The sequence below is a fragment of the Phodopus roborovskii genome, unplaced genomic scaffold (assembly GCF_943737965.1).
Source record: "Phodopus roborovskii unplaced genomic scaffold, PHOROB, whole genome shotgun sequence".
Classification (NCBI taxonomy): Eukaryota; Metazoa; Chordata; class Mammalia; order Rodentia; family Cricetidae; genus Phodopus; species Phodopus roborovskii.
In genome coordinates, this window is record NW_026126459.1 from 23,828,012 (window position 1) to 23,846,513 (window position 18,502).

At 47.2% G+C, this 18,502-nt stretch overlaps 1 protein-coding gene across 1 annotated transcript; it reads right to left on the bottom strand.

Annotated features, from left to right (window-relative positions):
• Positions 1-3,934: 3,934 nt before the first annotated feature.
• Positions 3,935-17,730, bottom strand: Cela1 (chymotrypsin like elastase 1). The gene is made up of 8 exons (XM_051190160.1): positions 17,691-17,730; positions 16,637-16,719; positions 14,978-15,078; positions 13,364-13,489; positions 11,781-11,917; positions 10,057-10,202; positions 4,727-4,876; positions 3,935-4,128 (listed from the first exon to the last, which is right to left on the bottom strand). Exons 1-8 carry the CDS (start codon positions 17,728-17,730, stop codon positions 4,111-4,113), a joined length of 801 nt encoding a protein of 266 aa, XP_051046117.1. The 3' UTR covers positions 3,935-4,110.
• Between the last annotated feature and the right edge of the window lie 772 nt (positions 17,731-18,502).

Genomic DNA, 18,502 nt, shown 5'->3' on the forward strand with positions numbered 1-18,502 from the left:
TAATAACAGGAAAGACTGATAATTTTCCTAGATTACACCATCTCTCTGTGGTGGAATTAGGACGGGAACTCAGACATCCTGACTCCAGTCCAGCCTCTTATAGTATACATAGTGCTGTAGAGGTTATAGTATGTACAGTGCTGTAGAGGTTATAGTGTACACAGTGCTGTAGAGGTTATAGTATGTACAGTGCTGTAGAGGTTATAGTGTACACAGTGCTGTAGAGGTTATAGTGTACACAGTGCTGTAGAGGTTATAGTGTACACAGTGCTGTAGAGGTTATAGTGTACACAGTGATGTAGAGGTTATAGTGTACACAGTGATGTAGGGGTTATAGTGTACACAGTGCTGTAGAGGTTATAGTGTACACAGTGATGTAGGGGTTATAGTGTACACAGTGATGTAGGGGTTATAGTGTACACAGTGATGTAGAGGTTATAGTGTACACAGTGCTGTAGAGGTTATAGTGTACACAGTGATGTAGAGGTTATAGTGTACACAGTGATGTAGGGGTTATAGTGTACACAGTGATGTAGGGGTTATAGTGTACACAGTGCTGTAGAGGTTATAGTGTACACAGTGATGTAGGGGTTATAGTGTACACAGTGATGTAGAGGTTATAGTGTACACAGTGATGTAGAGGTTATAGTGTACACAGTGATGTAGAGGTTATAGTGTACACAGTGATGTAGAGGTTATAGTGTACACAGTGCTGTAGAGGTTATAGTGTACACAGTGATGTAGGGGTTATAGTGTACACAGTGATGTAGGGGTTATAGTGTACACAGTGCTGTAGAGGTTATAGTATACACAGTGATGTAGAGGTTATAGTATGTACAGTGCTGTAGAGGTTATAGTGTACACAGTGATGTAGAGGTTATAGTGTACACAGTGATGTAGAGGTTATAGTGTACACAGTGCTGTAGAGGTTATAGTGTACACAGTGATGTAGGGGTTATAGTGTACACAGTGATGTAGGGGTTATAGTGTACACAGTGCTGTAGAGGTTATAGTGTACACAGTGATGTAGATGTTATAGTGTACACAGTGCTGTAGAGGTTATAGTGTACACAGTGATGTAGAGGTTATAGTGTACACAGTGATGTAGGGGTTATAGTGTACACAGTGCTGTAGAGGTTATAGTGTACACAGTGATGTAGAGGTTATAGTGTACACAGTGATGTAGAGGTTATAGTGTACACAGTGATGTAGAGGTTATAGTATGTACAGTGCTGTAGAGGTTATAGTGTACACAGTGATGTAGAGGTTATAGTGTACACAGTGATGTAGAGGTTATAGTGTACACAGTGATGTAGGGGTTATAGTGTACACAGTGCTGTAGAGGTTATAGTGTACACAGTGATGTAGAGGTTATAGTGTACACAGTGATGTAGAGGTTATAGTATGTACAGTGCTGTAGAGGTTATAGTGTACACAGTGATGTAGAGGTTATAGTGTACACAGTGATGTAGAGGTTATAGTGTACACAGTGATGTAGGGGTTATAGTGTACACAGTGCTGTAGGGGTTATAGTGTACACAGTGCTGTAGAGGTTATAGTGTACACAGTGCTGTAGAGGTTATAGTGTACACAGTGATGTAGAGGTTATAGTGTACACAGTGATGTAGAGGTTATAGTATACACAGAGATGTAGAGGTTATAGTGTACACAGTGATGTAGGGGTTATAGTGTACACAGTGCTGTAGAGGTTATAGTGTACACAGTGATGTAGGGGTTATAGTGTACACAGTGATGTAGACACTCTGCTAATACAGTAGTGAAGTGGAAAAGAAAAAGAAAGTGAAGGAGACACAGAGGGAAAGAAGCCCCTCACTTCAGAATCTGATTGGAAGTCATAAACTTTAACATGGCTTACAAAATCAGAATGGTCAGGACTGGAGAGGCGGCTCATTGGTTAAAAGCATACTGCTCTTGCAGAGGACCAGAGTTCAGTTCCCAGTACCCAGGTAGGCTCAGAGCTCACTGAACCCCCAGTCCAGAGTGGTTTGATGCCTCTGACCTCCAAGAGCACCTCCACTTATGTGCATAGACACCCCCCTAACATTCACAGATTTAAAGACAAATAAATCTAAACAATGGTGGCAGCAAAGTATGGGCCAGGCATTATAACAGCACTGAGTAGGCAGAGGCAGGTAGATTTCTGTGAGTTTGAGTCTAGCTTGGTCCTCCTAATGAGTTTTAGGCTAAGACCCTATGTTGAGACAGACAGACAGAGAGAGAGAGAGAGAGAGAGAGAGAGAGAGAGAGAGCGCACACAACTAACAACAAGCTATGCTTATTTAGGACCAGATTGTGGCCCTGAGTTTAACTGGTTCTCATCCCTCAACCTTAGAAATGCACTCTTGAAACTACCTTACAACTTCATTTACAAAATGAAATTCTTTCACATAAGAAAAACAAGTAAATCCATTCCTATATTTTTAGCTTACATTTTAATTTTTAAGCGCTGTGTTTACTTCTTTAATGATTTGTTTTATTTTTATACGAATGTCTGTTTCAGTGCAGTGCCCAAGAGGCCAGAAGAGAGTGTTGGATCCTGTGGTACTGGAGTTACAGGGGGTTGTGAGCTGCTGTGTGGGTGCTGGGAACTGAATCTGGGTCCTCTGGGAGAGCAGCAGGTGCTCTTAACTGCTGAGCCATCTCTCCAACCTGACTTTGTTTAATCTTTGAGCTTTGTTGTAAATTATATCTTTTAAACAATGTATCTTAGGAAGTCATAAAGCATCGGTGGCTCAGGCCTTTAATCCCAGTACTGGGGAGGCAGAGGCAGGTGGGATCTCTGTGAGTTTGAGGCCATCCTGGTCTACAGAGTGAGTTCCAGGACAACATCCAAAGCAATACAGAGAATCCGTCTCAAAAGAACAAAAAAAAAAGCAAAACAAGAAAGCCATACAATTGCTATATATTATATAAATATGTGGTTGGCCATTATAAGGACACATAGGTGTGTCTTGATAGGCCCACCACACTTGGATGGGTATTGTCTTCTTCCTACATGTGTGTCTTGTCTCTAAATCTAAGGTCTAAAACATGTGACCCCTCATCTCTATTTAATAAACAGTCTGTTTCCCTGTAATGCATCCTGAAACTTTCCTTGCATAGGAAGGATCCTGCTGTAGGATGGGGACTGTGGTCTGCCAGTGACAGTGCTGGCTGGCAGGAGGATGTGCCTCGGTCGGTCGGGTCCCTGTCGTTCCCCGTTCCCCACAGTGCTGTCTACACCCACAGTCCTCCTGTCTGCTCTTTAGTGATTGCTGTGAAGAGAGCTGCTTCTCATCCGCCAAACTTCTCCTTTCAGTTCTGCCTTTGTTTCTCCTAGACTGCTCTTCACACCCTGTGCCCTGACCAGGGCAAAGCAGAGCTATCAGCTCCCTGGCTGTGTGTGGTTTACAGAGCCCAGGATCCGGTTGCCTATTTTAGTCCCAGCCTTAAAGTGCTGATTCATGCTTAACTCCAGCCCTGAATGGTTGCCTCTTCCTTTCTGGTTTCACCCTTCCTCTCGCCCTTTCCTTTCTTTACTTAGTATCTTTTCTCCTCCTTCCCCTTCCCACTTTGCTGCTGCTCCTTGGTCCACTGGCATCCGACATCCTAATCTCACATCTCTAGGGCATCCTGAAGCCCCTGTCATGCAGGAGTTTGGATTAGCACTAGTTCCAAATACAGGGCAAAGGCAAGACCCAGGCCACAGATGTGGTGCAGTTCAATTCATCTTAGGTCCTACAACTGGATTTCCTGTAGGGTGCTTAATTATAAATGCAAACACACAATATGATAATACATTCAGTTTTATTTGCCTCTCTTTATCTGGTTCAATAGTCTCAGAATTGTTTCTCATTACCCCCCCCCCCCTTTGCCGCAGTGCTAGAGACCCAGACCAGGGCTTCTTGAATGCTAGACAAGCTCTGTAAGGCTGAGCTAGACCACCAGCATTCCGTTGCAGTATTGTGGATGAACCCAGGGCCTGGCACATGTTAAACAAGTGCTCTACCACTGAGTAATGACCCCAACCCTATCTCCTTCTTGTTGACTTCAAGCCTTATTGCAGAGCTAAGAACCATCTTGGGAAGGCCAATGGACTCAGGGAAATGTTCAATTGGAGGCTATGACCTGAAGGGAAAGATAGTTATGCTCTCAGTCAGTAACCTCTGCATACTTTTTTATTTCCTCGGGGCGACTACTTGACTTTGGCAGTGCATTGGGGTTATGGGGTGATCCCAGAGAGTAGGTTCCATATGTGATGAGACACCTCAGTGTAGCCATATACCCAAGACAGGGCAAGGACAGATCGTAAAATGGCTGAGAGCCAAGATTCATGGAGCAAGGCTCCAGAATGTGTTTGATGGCTGGAAGGCAGAGTGACAGGCTCTAGAGATGACTAGAACAGTTAGGCAGTGTCATCTGGTAAGAATTCTTCCACAAGGGAAACTTAGGAAGAGCATAAGGGAGAGGTGGGCACCTGAAGCCCCTCCCTCGGCTTTTATTCAGATTAACAATATATGTGCTTGATTCAGATTATAATAAACTATAATCAGCATGGTGAGGTGTGTGAAGGGGCGTGTGAGGGGGACTCTGCCTGGCTGAGGATCCCCTGTGGAGGGGGGAAGGGAGTTAGGGAGACAACAGCTTCCCCAGCCTGGGTTTTCCTGCCTAATCCAGAGTGCCTGGATGGCCAGGCAATTTCAACCCATCATTTTCAGGAACTCACGTTATTCATCCAGGAGATGTAAGCAGAGACTCGTGTGAAAACTGTGGGTTTCTTGGAGACATTACAGCCCAGACTGGATACAAAGCTGGTCACTCCATGGACAGCATACTGGCCATTCACCAAGCAATGGAGAGGACCTCCAGAATCACCCTGTCAGAGGAGCAACAGAATTCTAAAACCACAGCTCTCCTCCTTGTCTCTTGTGCACACACGCATGCACGCACACACACACACACACTTAAAAACAATAATTAGAATTTAAAGTTCTGTCTATGCACCATAGTGGAGAGAAAAGATAGCAATAAGACATGGACCCCAAAAGTGAGAGGTTGAAAAGAACTCTGAAACAGAACCGAGGCAGACATGAAGGAGTGCTGCAGGGGTGGGGTGACGGCTGAGGGGGCGAAGGATGAGTGTTTGGAAAGGAAGCAGAGACTTCAATAGTGGATGCAAAGGAAGTGGAGCTTGGATTCGGAGGTGGGAATAAGGGCGGGCTGCAGTCTTAGATCTCTGCCGCTCTTGCAGCAGAGGACTTGGTTCTCTCCTTCCACGGGAGTTCTGAGGACTGAACTCAGGTTTCACTTGCTGAGTTAGCTTGCAGGCAGGCTAGACATGGACCCTATGGCTCCACACAGGCTAAGCCCACCCTTTCATCACCTCCCCCTTTCTTCAGAGAGGGCTTTGAAGGGGAGGGAGAGATGACTCAGTTAAGGACATTTGCTGCTCTTGAAGGGAGTCCCAGTTCTGTTCCCCATTCCCAGCAACCACATGGTGGCTTTCAACTGTCTATAACTCTGGTTCCAGGGAATCTGCCCTTCTCTGGCCTCTTTAGTGCCAAACACTCCCACAGTGTCCACCCATACATTTATTTTAAATTCATGTTTTGGGGCATGAACCACCATGCCTGGCTGAATTTACTTTTCATTTTTGAGTGTGGACATGTACATGCTGGTGCCTGTGGAGGACTAGAGTCTGACCCCTGGATTTGGAGCGATAAGTGAGTGCAGCTTGTGAGCGCCTCGTAGAAGTGCTGGGAATTGAACTCTGAGTCTGTGGAGGAGCAGGAAATACTCTTGTAGGCTGGGCCATTTCTCTAGCCCCAAAGTGTGGTGTGTGTGTGTGTGTGTGTGTGTGTGTGTGTGTGTGTGTATAAATGTATACTAATATATTTAAGCTATGGAGGCAGACTTTGAAAGATTAGCTGAGCTGGACCCAGTGGCACACACCATAATCCTAGAATTTAGGAATCTGTGAGTTCCAGACAAGTTTGAGCTACATAGAGAAAAATAAAATAAAATGATTAGCTAAAAATGGTGCCCTCTGGGGGAAGGGAATGATATTAATACAATGAGTGTCTGTTCTATTATTTTCTACTATTCATTATTAAACCTCATAGTCTCATTGGCCAATACAAGCAATACATTTAGTATCAACAAAAATTAAACTTAAAAAGAAAAGGAGGTGGGTAAATAGCTGTGTGTGAGGTGGTTAAAGCCTGAATTTGATCCTCAGAATCCAGAATTTAAAAAATATCTCCTTGTAGTCTCCATGCTGGGGAGGTGGAGGCAGGCAGATCCTGGACCCTAGCTCACTTTGTGAGTTACAGGGTAGTGCAAGACCTTGCATCAAAAATAAAGGTAGACGGTGCCTGAAGAATGACACTACAGGTAGGTTGTCCTCTGCCCCAACCCCTGACACACACTTGCACATGCAGATAAATACACACAAAGAGGAACTAGGGAAAGTGACCAAAAAGTTCAAATTGGATCTAATTCTTCAAAGAGCTCAGTGTAAGTCCAACTTCTTAGGAAAATATGTTTTCAGATGATTTTACACACACACACACACACAAACAAGTCCCTCCTACAAGTCCCTAACAAATTAAGGGGAGGAAAGTAAGAATTGTGTCTGTGCACCAGGTGCATGCCTGGTGTCCACAGAGGTCAGAAGAGGGAGTCAGATCCTTTGGAGCCGAAGTTAGGGGAGGTTGAGCTGCCATGAGAGTCATCTCTCCACCCCACCCCCAACAACGTTTTAAGAATATTTCAGAACTAATGGAATGGCAGAGAATTGAGTGTGTATAATACTGCTGCTTTATGCTAACCGAGTGAGCTGGTCAAGATGGAGGGTGTGGCTGGAGACTAAGAAGTTCTGAGATGCTTTGAAGGGACATGGTGTGCATGTATGGACTGCAGCCAGAGACAGCCATGAATCCTCGGAGGAGAAAGGGACTTGCTTAAGACTCTGAAAACCTCCTTGCTGGGATCCCCAGTAAGAAAGGACCCAGAGACACATTTGTTAGGAAAACTTATCAGTCTAGGAAAATAAAATACTCTGCTTCTTCAGGACTCAAGCCCTTTTGAGAGACCAGAGGTTTATGACTTAGTTCAGGAAGGCTGGGCTTGGGGAGTGAGAAGAGATCTAGAAGAGGTTGTACTGTGCTTTATTAGTCTGTCTGTCTACCTCTTTTCATGTATTACTACTACTACTATTGTTGTTATATTATTTGTTTTTATTTTGAGACAGGGTCTTACTATGTACCCCTGGCTGACCTTGAACCCCGATGTCCATCTGCCTCTGCCTCCCTAGTGCTGGGATTAAAGGCGTGCACCACTGTGCCCGACATGGCAGTGTTTAAGTGTTAACCGTGAAAATTGGGAAAACAACGGCTACTTCCCTTCCTGTAGTTCTTTGGGTCCACAAAACCCTTTGACCCTTCTGTCTTGTTGTAACTAGCATGCCAGCCTCCTGCGAACTTCTCTCCTCCTTCCATGAAGCTGGGACAGTGCAATCAAACCGCATTCCTGTACTGTTGCCAAGGGCAGCTAGAAAACCCAGCCTGGAATGAATCCACCCCCTCTAACTAGGTCTGAGAAAGAGTAAGGGAAGCCGACACCAACCTCACCTCCTTGAAAGACAATCCTTCCCCCTTTCACTGTAACTCTCCTAGGCATGTGCAACCTTTGCACCCTCCTTTTCTATAGTCAAGTTGACTCCTAGTTCATGAGTAACCAGAAGCAGTAAAACAGAGCACCTGCCTGCAAACCTGTTCACGTTCAGGGACACCCGCCACCTCTGCTCCCCCATGTCCCCCCCTCCACTATCCCCAACCCCAGTTAAAGCCAGCTCCACCTGGGCTCTGGCTTCCATCCCTCCCTTCTTTACTGGGATCATGGGCTGTCCACTATCCTTCTCTCTCTCCAGGACACTTCCCCCCTCTGCCCATTTCACCTTCAACGTCTCCCCCATTGGAAGAGCCATCTTTCTGTGACTCTGTCTCTAATGCTACCAGACTGTGTCTGTCCCTCCCGTATCCAAGTTTCCTGAGGAGTGACCAACATTCCCTGAAGAATGTCTTGTTATCCTTTTTATCCTTACCTGTAAGTGCCCTCACCACCTACAGATACTCTTGTGACAAATAGTTGCCAAATGAGCCACTTACAGCTCTCAGCCATGGCAGCTCCAGATATGGGGCGACTTCTCAGTCTTCTCCCAGTTTTATAGAACCTTATTGCATGTTCTTCTCTTATTTCTGGGTGTGTAAATGGAGTTCTCAACTGGTCTACATAATAAAAACCCGGAGTCAAATACAGAGGAAAATGCTGAGAGATCAAAGAAGGAGCAAGCCGCCACCACACCTTACCTCAGTGTCTCAGCAGACAGGAGTTACTGTTTCTCCCTGCTTATACCCTGTTTCCACCCAGCCAGTGCACTTCCTGTCTGTCTGGACAGACCTCCGGGCCTCTGTGGTTAGCCAGTGGCAAACTCCATTCTCTGACCTTCAGACAGGCTTTATTTGTACAAGCAAGTTATCACCACATGGGTGTGTCCTCTATCTTCTACCCACCCTTGAAACATTTGAGCCTTTCTGTTCTTATAGGTTTTCCCCAACCCACTAATCTCTTTATGATTCTGCAACTTTTCTTTGGGGTGAGGGATCACACATTTGTTTCCAAGGACATCTCACTTGACTTTCTCTTCCAAGCTCCATTTTTTTCCTTTTTTCTTTTTGATTTATTTATTTATGCATTTTATGTATATGAATGCTCTACTTGCATTTATGCCTGCGCGGCAGAAGAGGGCATTGGATCCCACTATTCATGGTTGTGAGCCACCATGTGGTTGCTGAGAATTGAACTCAGGTGCTCTGGAAGAGCAGACCTTGCTCTTAACCTCTGGGCCATCTCTTCAGCCCCCAAGCTCCACTTTTTAATTTTTTTTTTCTGTTTTCGAGCTAGCATCTCATGTATCCCAGGCTGACCTTGAACTAGCTTTGTAGTCCAAAATGATCTTGGTGTTCTTAGCCTGTGTCCTCTGCCTCCCCTGAGCTAGGGTTGTAGATGCGCCCATTTATGTGACACTGATGGAACCCAGAGCTTTATGTTCCTGCCACTGTGCTTGAAGCTGAAAGATTAGCCTTTGGATGTTTTTTAACCATTTCCAAAGTTTATAACCATAGCCAATGGCTGACCAGCAGGCTGTATATTGATTGGGAGCCCCTGATCCTAGCTATTCTACCCAAAGGAAAGACCAATAGTTCTGGCACTATAAGCCTGATGCCTTCATCCATGTCACCCCTCCCTCTGAGTGACTTCCCCTCTTTTTCACCTCAATTACTTATACTTAACCTTCAAGACTCCTTGCAGGTTCTCCTGTCTCAGGGCAGGTAGGTCTTGCCTGACTCTAGTAGACAGGTAGTGATATCTGGAGGCCTCCACGTTACTCTGCTTGTCTTTACCAAAACATCTTAGCCACAGTGTTACAACACCACACTTGGTTCCCCAGTTACCATCACCTGCTCTTAGTTCCTTCACTTGTCCTTGTTCAATCCTCTCTGTATTCCTAGCATCAGCACAGCTCCTGGCATGTGAGAGACATGAGAATGTCCACAGGTTGCACTGCATCGGGCAACTGTCGTATGGTTTGTTGTGGTTGATCTTATCAAAGTAGAGAGACTATAACAGTGCAGGCTCCTCTACTGGGCCCACCTGCACCAACTCCTGCGAACACCAGTGGGGAGGTACAAGAAAAGGGATTGGAAGCAGCCTTTCACACAGTTAATACCACCATCCCTGCAGACCCAGCCCCTCAGCTACCATTGAGAATTTAGGTCACAAACAACTGCTAAAGACTACACACATACGTAAGGGTGTTAGCCCACAGAGCCCCTTTGGAGGTAGGGTATTGAGCAAAACGTTTTCATACTCCTTCCCACTTTGAGATTCCATGATAGAGTGGAAGCTGAGTCTATCCATGGGTGCAAGAGCGGGCAAGGGGCTGAGGGTGAGCAAAAGGCAGAGTCGAAATGGGCTCACACCTCGTATACTCACCTGGCATCCTGAGCGAATCCCGTCTCCACCAGCACACACCATGGTCCTCTTCACTGTGGAGCCCCAGTAAGAGGAGCTGGAGCAGATGGAGTAGTCCACGCTGGGCAGGTAGGCCTGCTGCAGGGTCTGAGACACCTGCCCGTTGGCTGCATGGGATGTTAAATTGAAAGTCAGCACAGGGAAGAACCTGTCCAAATCTCAGCAAGCCTTCCCAAAGTCAGCTGACCTAAACTTGGGACTGGCTTCTCTCTGCTTGTAGTAGGTCATGAGTCCTCTCTCTCCTCTGTAGATGGTAGCCACAGGTTCACCGTTCCCAGGCACTAACCCCCAGGCCTGCTTTTGCTTGTTTCTGCCCATGAATCACTTTGTTAAGCAAAAGATTAGCCTCCATACGTTCTGCCTGCTCTGCTACTCACACCAGAAGCTCCACAAAACAGCAAAGCAGAAGAGGCATCTTGGGCACCCAGCCCTCCCTACCACCTCCCCTCCTTTCATTTTCTGGGATGTGGCCTCATCATGATGCCCAGGCTGGCCTCAAACTCCCGGTTCCCCTGCTGCAGCCTCTCATGTAACCAGTATCTTATTGCCTGTTCTCTCTTCTTTCTCCCCCTCCCTCCTCCTCTCTCCTCCTCTTCTTCCTTCTACAGGGTCTCTCTATGTAGCCATAGCTGTCCTGGAACTCACTATGTAAGACAGACTGGCCTTGAACTCACAGAGATCCACCTGCTTCTATGCCCTGAGTGCTGGGACCCACGGCCTGTGCTACAGCTGGTTTATTTCCAATTCATAAGAGCTGAGTTCAGGGGTTGGAGAGATGACTCTGTGGTTAAGAGCCATTACTGCTCTTGCAGAGTACCTGAATTCAGTTCCCAGCACCCATCTGGGTAAACACCCTCTTCTGAACTCTGCAGGCCCTGCGCTTCATAGTGCACACACACACACACACACGTACACACAGTTAAAAACAATAAAAGTGAATCATTTTAAAAAAGAGCTTGGTCCAGCCTTGCTTTATCTGGCTCTTGTGAGTCTTAAAAGCCTTTGCATCTGATGCCATTTCTGTAGGTCCTTGGCATCTTTTCCTGTTGCAGAACCACAGGGCTATTACAGGGATCCAGAGCTGTATTAGATACCTGTCTGTGTCTGCCCTTGGCTTTCCCAGTAGACTCAAGTAAGGCCCAACTCTTCTCCAGGAGCCTGAATCTTGCCTTGTGGCTGCCAGGTTCTGGGTTGTCCTCAATGTTTCCCTGTCCCTAACCATCTCTGTTCACAGCCCTCCCATCTTTCCACATCATTTGGGTGACATTCCCGCCTGAGACCATCCCATGGTGAGGAGAGGTGAGCAGAGACCTCTGCTCTGTGATTGGATCTGCAGCCACCCAGGTCTATTTGCTTCAGTTCAGCCGAGTACCTGTCTGTGCAGAGACTGTGACCTCCAAAGTGAGGGCCAGGGTGCCTGGAACCAGTCACATGATCAAGTTCTTTATTCCTTTTGTGCCCAGTTTCCTAATGTATAAAATGAGGGCCACACAAAATAATTCCTCTGGTAAGTTTTTTCTTTTTTCACTTATAGGAGTCCATGAACCTCTGATTCAGCTGTATCAGTGATTTGATCTGTGGTTCCCTAGGTCATTGGTCTCTGGCTATCAATGTCTAGAACCACAGTATTTACAGCCCTTTTATCAAAATCTCAGTAGCGTGTGGTGGGGGTGTGCATGACTTACTCTTGGTTCTCCCCCAGCCTGTGATGTAACAGGGAGTGTTGTTAGCCAGGATGGTTCCCTCCTGGGGCAGAACACCCAGCTGGATGTAGTTATTGAGTGTAACGCTCTGGGCCAAGCGCAGCAGGGCGATGTCATAGCTGCAGGAGGAAAGGGGGTGACTTACCATCAGGTGTGCCGTTCAGAGGACCCAAGTCCAGTTCCAAGCACCATGTCAGATGCCTGTAACTCCAGCTCTAGGCAGTCTGATGGCTTCTGGCCCTGCACACGTGTGAACACACACACACACACACACACACACACACACACACACACGGATGCAGTTGAGTTGCAGGACATTAGATGTGTAACAGCGGCACCTGCTGGTACAATGGTGGAATTGCAGCCTGGCTCTGCTTTGCAACCTGGGGTGATGGACAGCTAGAACCATAAAAAAGCAGGTGGTGTGATGTTCACATTACAGAGTTCTCAAACAGGTACAGTTCTGTCAGAATTATACCAGTTACATGAAACCACCCCTACACTTTACAGAACAGAATACCTTTTTAATGTTTTGTGGTGGGGGGGATTAAGCTCAGGGTTGCACATACATAGACCAGAGTTGGACTAGGATTACAAACTTGCACCACCAACCCCTTCCGTGACCACCATTTTTTTCTAGTACTGGGGATTGAACAGAGCCTTAAGCACGTCAGACAGGCACTTCACCACTGAATTATGTCCTCAGCTCTTCTTTTACCTTGTATTTACTTATTTATTGGCAGGGACTTAGGCGTTTCAGAAGCTGCATCTATTTGTTCCCAGGCTGTCTTTGTTCTAGCAGATAATGACTTTGAACTCCTGATCATTCTGCCTAAGCTGCTCAAGTGCTGGGCTTATAAGAAGACTGCCCCATTGAAGGCAGCTCTCCCCTAACTACCATGTTAATGATTGCCTTTCCAAAACTTTACAACCCACCTTAAGGAATTTCTCCTGGGGATGGGTTGTAGCTCAGGGGTAGAGTACTTGCCTGGTATGTTCAAGCCTCTGGGTTCCTTCTCCCACACCAAAGTCAAGCCAAAACCAAACAAAATTTCCTTGTACAGATGAAGTATGTGACATAAAGAGAATAAATAACAAAGAACAAAGGCAAACTGAGTGTTGCCGTGCTCCTAGAATCCCAGCACTTAGGCAGGGTGGCAACCTCTGCTACACATTGAGTTCAAGGCCAGCTTGTATTACACGAGAGACTGCCTCAAAAGACCAAAACCAAACCAAAATACCGCCCCCCCAAAAAAACAGAGACATTAAAAAGAGAAAAGTCCTCACACGAGCCAACTGTGCAGACCCACCCACAAGAGAAAAACCCCAAACTCCTGGCACTCAGGTCCAAGTACTCCTGATGGACAAGCCAGTACCTGGCTGGCGTGCAACAGGACATGGGTCTCTCTCCCAGGCTCTACCCATTACTCAACAAGGCCAGGCTGCAAAAGCCACACACAGTTTCAGTCCACCACTCCACACCCTGGAGAGCAAGTGAAGGAAACAGAGACCCTGTGGCCAGGCAGCCCCTGCCCCAGCCCAAGCCGGCATAGCCTCCTGCGTACCCTGCAGCCACGTTGTTCTTGTTCCAGTTGGGGTGTACCACAATCCTCTGCACACTCACGTATTGCTCGGTGCCGTCGTTCTGGCTCAGGTTGTGATCTCCAACGACCACACGGAAAGTCCTCTGGCTGGAGAGAGAGAAGGACGCCTGAAGGATCTCCTTCCCCTCTTAGAGAGAAGGAGGAAAGTGGGGGACAGTTTGCTGTGGGATGGGCCTGGACAGTTCATCTGGCCTGGATAGAGGAGGGCAAGAGGTCTTCGAAGGTGACACATCAAGCCCCTCATTCCCTGAGGCTACCAACTTGTGGCAGCAGAAAAGAAAAACTCAGTTGCACATTTTCAGCTTATTAAACTAACAGTCTATGTCGGTTGTGATAAGATTCGATGGTACCTAGCTGTGGGGGAAATGAACCTATAGGACACACACGCGCACGCACGCATGCATGTATGTATGTGCTGTTGGTGATGGTAGTTTAGATACGGTCCCATCCCAGGCTGGCTTCAAACCCTCAATCCCCCGGGAAAGAGGTTCACTGTGCAAACATGGGTTGATGCCTCTGACCCCAGCACCGAGGCAGAGATGTGTCCTGAGGCCTCACTACCCAGCCTAGCCAAAACATCAAATTCCAGGTTCAGTGAGTGACTCCTTCAAAAAATAAGGTGGAGAAGTGGTTGGGGAAGATTTCCTAATGTTGACCTCTGACCTACACACGTGCCCATATGGGCAACCACACGCCTGTGTACATTTGTACACACATGAATGCTGACCCCACTCAAAATACAGTCATCAGGCCTCCGCTGGGACTCGCCATATCAGAACTCTGCTGAGTCGGCCCACCAATTGGTGTTTCCCATGTGATTCTAATATGTGTTCAAATCTGGAAACTGGGCAGGCAAGATAGTTCAGTGAATGAAGATGCTCGCTGTGCAGACATGACAACCTGGGTTCTATGCCTGGGATGGGATGGGAAAATCAATTCCACAAAGTTGTCCTCTGACCTCTATATGTACATCAGCCATGTGCTCCCTATATGATGCACACACACACATTCACACACACATACAATAACAATACCAAATACCAATAATAATAGTAATAATAATACATTCTAACTTTTTTTTTGAGACAGGGTTTCTCTGTGTAGCCTGGCTGTCCTGGAACTCAGTCTGTAGACCAGGCTGGCCTTGAACTCACAGAAATCTGACTGCCTCTGCCTTCTGAGTGCTGGAATTAAAGCCATGCATCACCACTGCCTGGTGTATTCTTTTAAAAAATGAAACTATTGTGTGATACAAACATGGACAAATGACCAGTTCTCAGATGCTGAAGTCAGCATTTGTCACCTCAGTTGTCAGTATTAATGTCCCACTTCAGAGACGAGAGACTGGGAGAGCAAAGAAGGTCACACTGCCAGAAGATGCTGGAATGAGAATTGAACCTGAACCTGCTGGACTCCAAAACTTGTACTTTCTCTATACTGTCCCTTCAGTGACCCCCAAACACAATCGGGCCCCTCTGCCAGCCCTGCCCAGAGAGAGAAGTCAGAGTTACAAGTTCTTCCAGAAGGGTCCTTGGCTTCCTCCAAGGGGCTTGGAAACCCCCTCCGTTTCCTCACCTGTCCACACAGTGAGCAGCTGTCATCACCCAGTTGCGCCGGATGAGGGTCCCTCCACAGGTGTGGTACCATGACATTCCAGAAAGGTACTGGAGGGAAATCTAGTCAGGAAGGAAGAAGGCAGCAAGGGCTTGAGTCGCCTCCTGACATCATTCAAAACATTCTCTAGTTTTCTGGACCAGGGATAGCAAACCAACCTCACCCCTGCTCCCCTCCCCTTACCCACCCTTCCCAACTCCCCAGTGGATTTTGCTCCAGACTGGCTGAAAGTGGCTATGCAGAATGCCTTGCCAAGAAGAGGCATATAGTTCCTTCTGGAAAGAGTCTCTGCTGTTTGGTGACATTTGCTGGGCGTACATGGGAAAGTAAAGGTGCACCAAGTGCCTCAGGCACATCTCTACACTAGGATGTTGCTGTGGGTTTAGAACTCATGCTCTTTTATTGTGTTTGTTCCAAAAGGGAGCCAAGCATTGCTCCTTCACCCAAGCCCTACAGGTTTAGGTCTCCCGGGTCCCCTTCAATGTCTTCAAGAAGTACCCTGGCCTCCCATGTCAGGGAGTACTTAGAAATGCCAATTCATATTTTTTAAAAATCAGTTTGCATTTTTTCATATTTGTTACACAATAGACATCTGGAAATGGTGTTCAGACTGCTGTAAATTAAATTTAATGGTAATTGCAGAGATTCCTCAGGAACTCTGGCTATTGAGCATTAGTGTGTCACCTTTATGCATTGATATCTGTGATGAGTCAGCCCCAAGCATCCTGTTAAGGACATGGGAACATTAGCCAAAGAAACAACATACCCCTGTGTTTTTGGCATATGGGCCACATACTATGGAGAGGTGGATGTCACACACTATGGAGTGGTGGATGCACATATGTGTTAGGGTGTGTAGAGCCTCTTGGGTCCACTTGGCACATAGTCTGTGACTGTATCACATAGGCCATCACAGGGATAATGAAAACAGCTTGTGGGGCAAGATGTAACTCAGAGGAAGAGCATCTGCCACGCATGATCGAGGTGCTGGGTTCAAGCCCTCACACTACAGAAGGAAGGAACAAAGGTAGGGTCACAAGTAAAGTCACTTGCTATGACCTGGGTATGAACCCTCAGAACCCACGTAAGAAACTGGTGTGTCCATCCCAGCACGTGGGAGGCAGGGGCAGGCAGATTCTATGTGTTTGACATCAGCCTGGTTCATACTTACAGTTCATGCCGGCCAGGGCTACATGTCGAGACCCTGTCTCACACAACCAATCAAACCCCGGATGTGAGGAGTTGCACTAGCTTGGAGTATTCAGTGCAGTGGTGGAAGCATGAGAGGCCCTGCCACAAACATGTCGGAAGGTTCTAGCTGTGCAGTGGCACTCTGGCACTTCTTTGGTCTCTGTCTGTCTGTCTGTCTTTGTCTCTCTCTCACACACACAAAACATTTGAGTACATGCCCAGGAGACCCTGTATATAAGTTCCCTCTCCCCAGTCTTTTGCATTTAGAGTTCCACCTCAGTCTGGTCCCACACATCTTTAAAATCCAGAATTAGACACCAAATGAGCTGCCTGCGGGTAAACACACATATACATGTAAAATAATTTGGGGGGAGGATATACATAGCACCTCTTGTTTGGGTAAAAGCCTGGGCAGGGGGAAACACCCACCTGAGAAGGCCAAGAGTTCCTCTGGGCCTCAGCCCCTCCGACCACCCGCGCATTAGTTTCTGGAAAGTCCTGGGTACTGTGTCCTTTGTGGGACAGAAGAAAAGTGAGTGATGACTAAGCATGGGGTCAGCCAGGGCGGGGGTGGGGAGTGGCAGCTATGCTTTGAAGATTGTTAGCTTTGTCTGCAAATTCACAACTCTCCTGAAACAGGCCCAGGGGCCCAGCCCTGAGTTGTCTGCACCCCTTTTGCCTCTTTTGAAAACAGCCTCAGAGCACCTTCTGCTTCTTTGGGGGTGCATGAGAACTCGGGTTTGCAGTGAAAGACCTTTCCCAAACCACCAGGCTAGGGGCCCCGGGTCCATGCTCTTCCTTGGCTCTAGGTTGCCCCTGGGCTAGAGGAAACCCCTCCCCATGCTTTGGCAGGGTTCTCCAGGAGGCATGGACAGCAGTCAAGCTGGGGGTGTCCTACAGTCAAGACGGTTGGTAGGGAACCCCCAAAGGGTCTTCTTTATACTTCTTGCCTCAGGTACCTGCCACTTAGCAGATACCTGCATGGCCAGTCAGTCCGTGCTCCTCAGTCCTGCAAGGTCATTCTGTGTTCCTCAGTATTGCATGACCAGTCAGTGCTCCTCAGTCCTGCATGGTCAGACAATGCTCCCCAGTCCTGCATGACCAGTTAGTGCTCCCCAGTCCTGCATGACCAGTCAGTCAGTGCTCCTCAATCTTGCATGGTCAGACAGTGCTCCCCAGTCCTGCATGACCAGTCGATGCTCCTCAGTCCTGCATGACCAGTCAGTCTGTGCTCCTTAATCATCCATGGTCAGACAGTGCTCCCCAGTCCTGCATGACTAGTCAGTCAGTGCTCCTCAATCCTGCAGGTCAGTGCTCCTCAGTCCTGCCTGTTTTTTGTTCCAGGATAGCAAGGTTTCTGCTAGACTGACTGACACAGCTTTCCACCTTCCTCTGAGCTAGAGAGCTAGCCTGGGCTTAGGGACTTTCTGACCCTCCTGCTCAAATCCCCATCTCTCAGAACTCAGGCCAAAGATCCACTTACCATACAGGACCAGGGAGGCAAACACCAGGAAGTGCAACATGTTGCCGTGAGAGTAGACCACTGTCCTTGCCATGAGCTGAACCCTCTTTATACTCCTCTTATCAGCAGCTTTGCTGACCTTCCTCCTGCCAGCTGGGCAGGGCTGTGGGTAGAAGGCAGGAAAAGCACAGGTGGCATGGAGTACAAATGAAACTCATTTATCTCTTCAAGTCAACTCATTTATCTGCTGTTCTAGGACAGAACAAGGCCGGCACTCAGTTAACCTGTTTTAGTTGCAAAGCATCCAGAAACTCCTATTTTATTTTATTTTATTTTATTTTATTTTCTTCCTTCCCTCCCCTCCCCTTTCCTTTCCTTGTCTTTTCTTCTTCTTCTTCTTCTTCTCCTCCTCCTCCTCCTCCTCCTTCTTCTTCTTTTTCTTCTTCTTCCCATTGCACGCACACGCACACACACGCACACACGCGCGCACACACACACACACACGAGTATGTAGATAGGTAAATGTGATAATAAAAAGTTAAGATGAAGAATGAGATGGCTTTTCTTTCAGATGTACCCCACACTGACCCCATCTCTCTCAGCATGCACACTGCCCCCACTGCACACTGTGGAACTATGATGCGGAGACCTGTCCTGCGCATGTAGGGATTGGGGAGATGGGGAGACACAGCAGCTTCTCTATGTCCAAAGAGGGGGATGGGTCTTGTCCCCAGGACATGGATGTAGACTTGAGCCCAAGAGCAAAGCAAAAAAAAAAGATGCTATGAAGAGAAACCATTTTGGTAAGGCTCAAAAGGAAAGCTACAGTGCTC

What these genes read in the sequence shown, in the direction of transcription:
- Cela1 (XM_051190160.1), bottom strand. Translation starts at nt 17,730, where the DNA reads ATGTTGCACTTCCTGGTGTTTGCCTCCCTGGTCCTGTATG. An exon ending in GCTGCTCACTGTGTGGACAG is followed by an intron (nt 13,490 to 14,977) that starts GTGAGGAAACGG and finishes CTCTCTCTCCAG; the next exon opens with CCAGAGGACTTTCCGTGTGG. An exon ending in GGATTCGCTCAGGATGCCAG is followed by an intron (nt 4,877 to 10,056) that starts GTGAGTATACGA and finishes CTCCTCTGACAG; the next exon opens with GGTGATTCTGGAGGTCCTCT.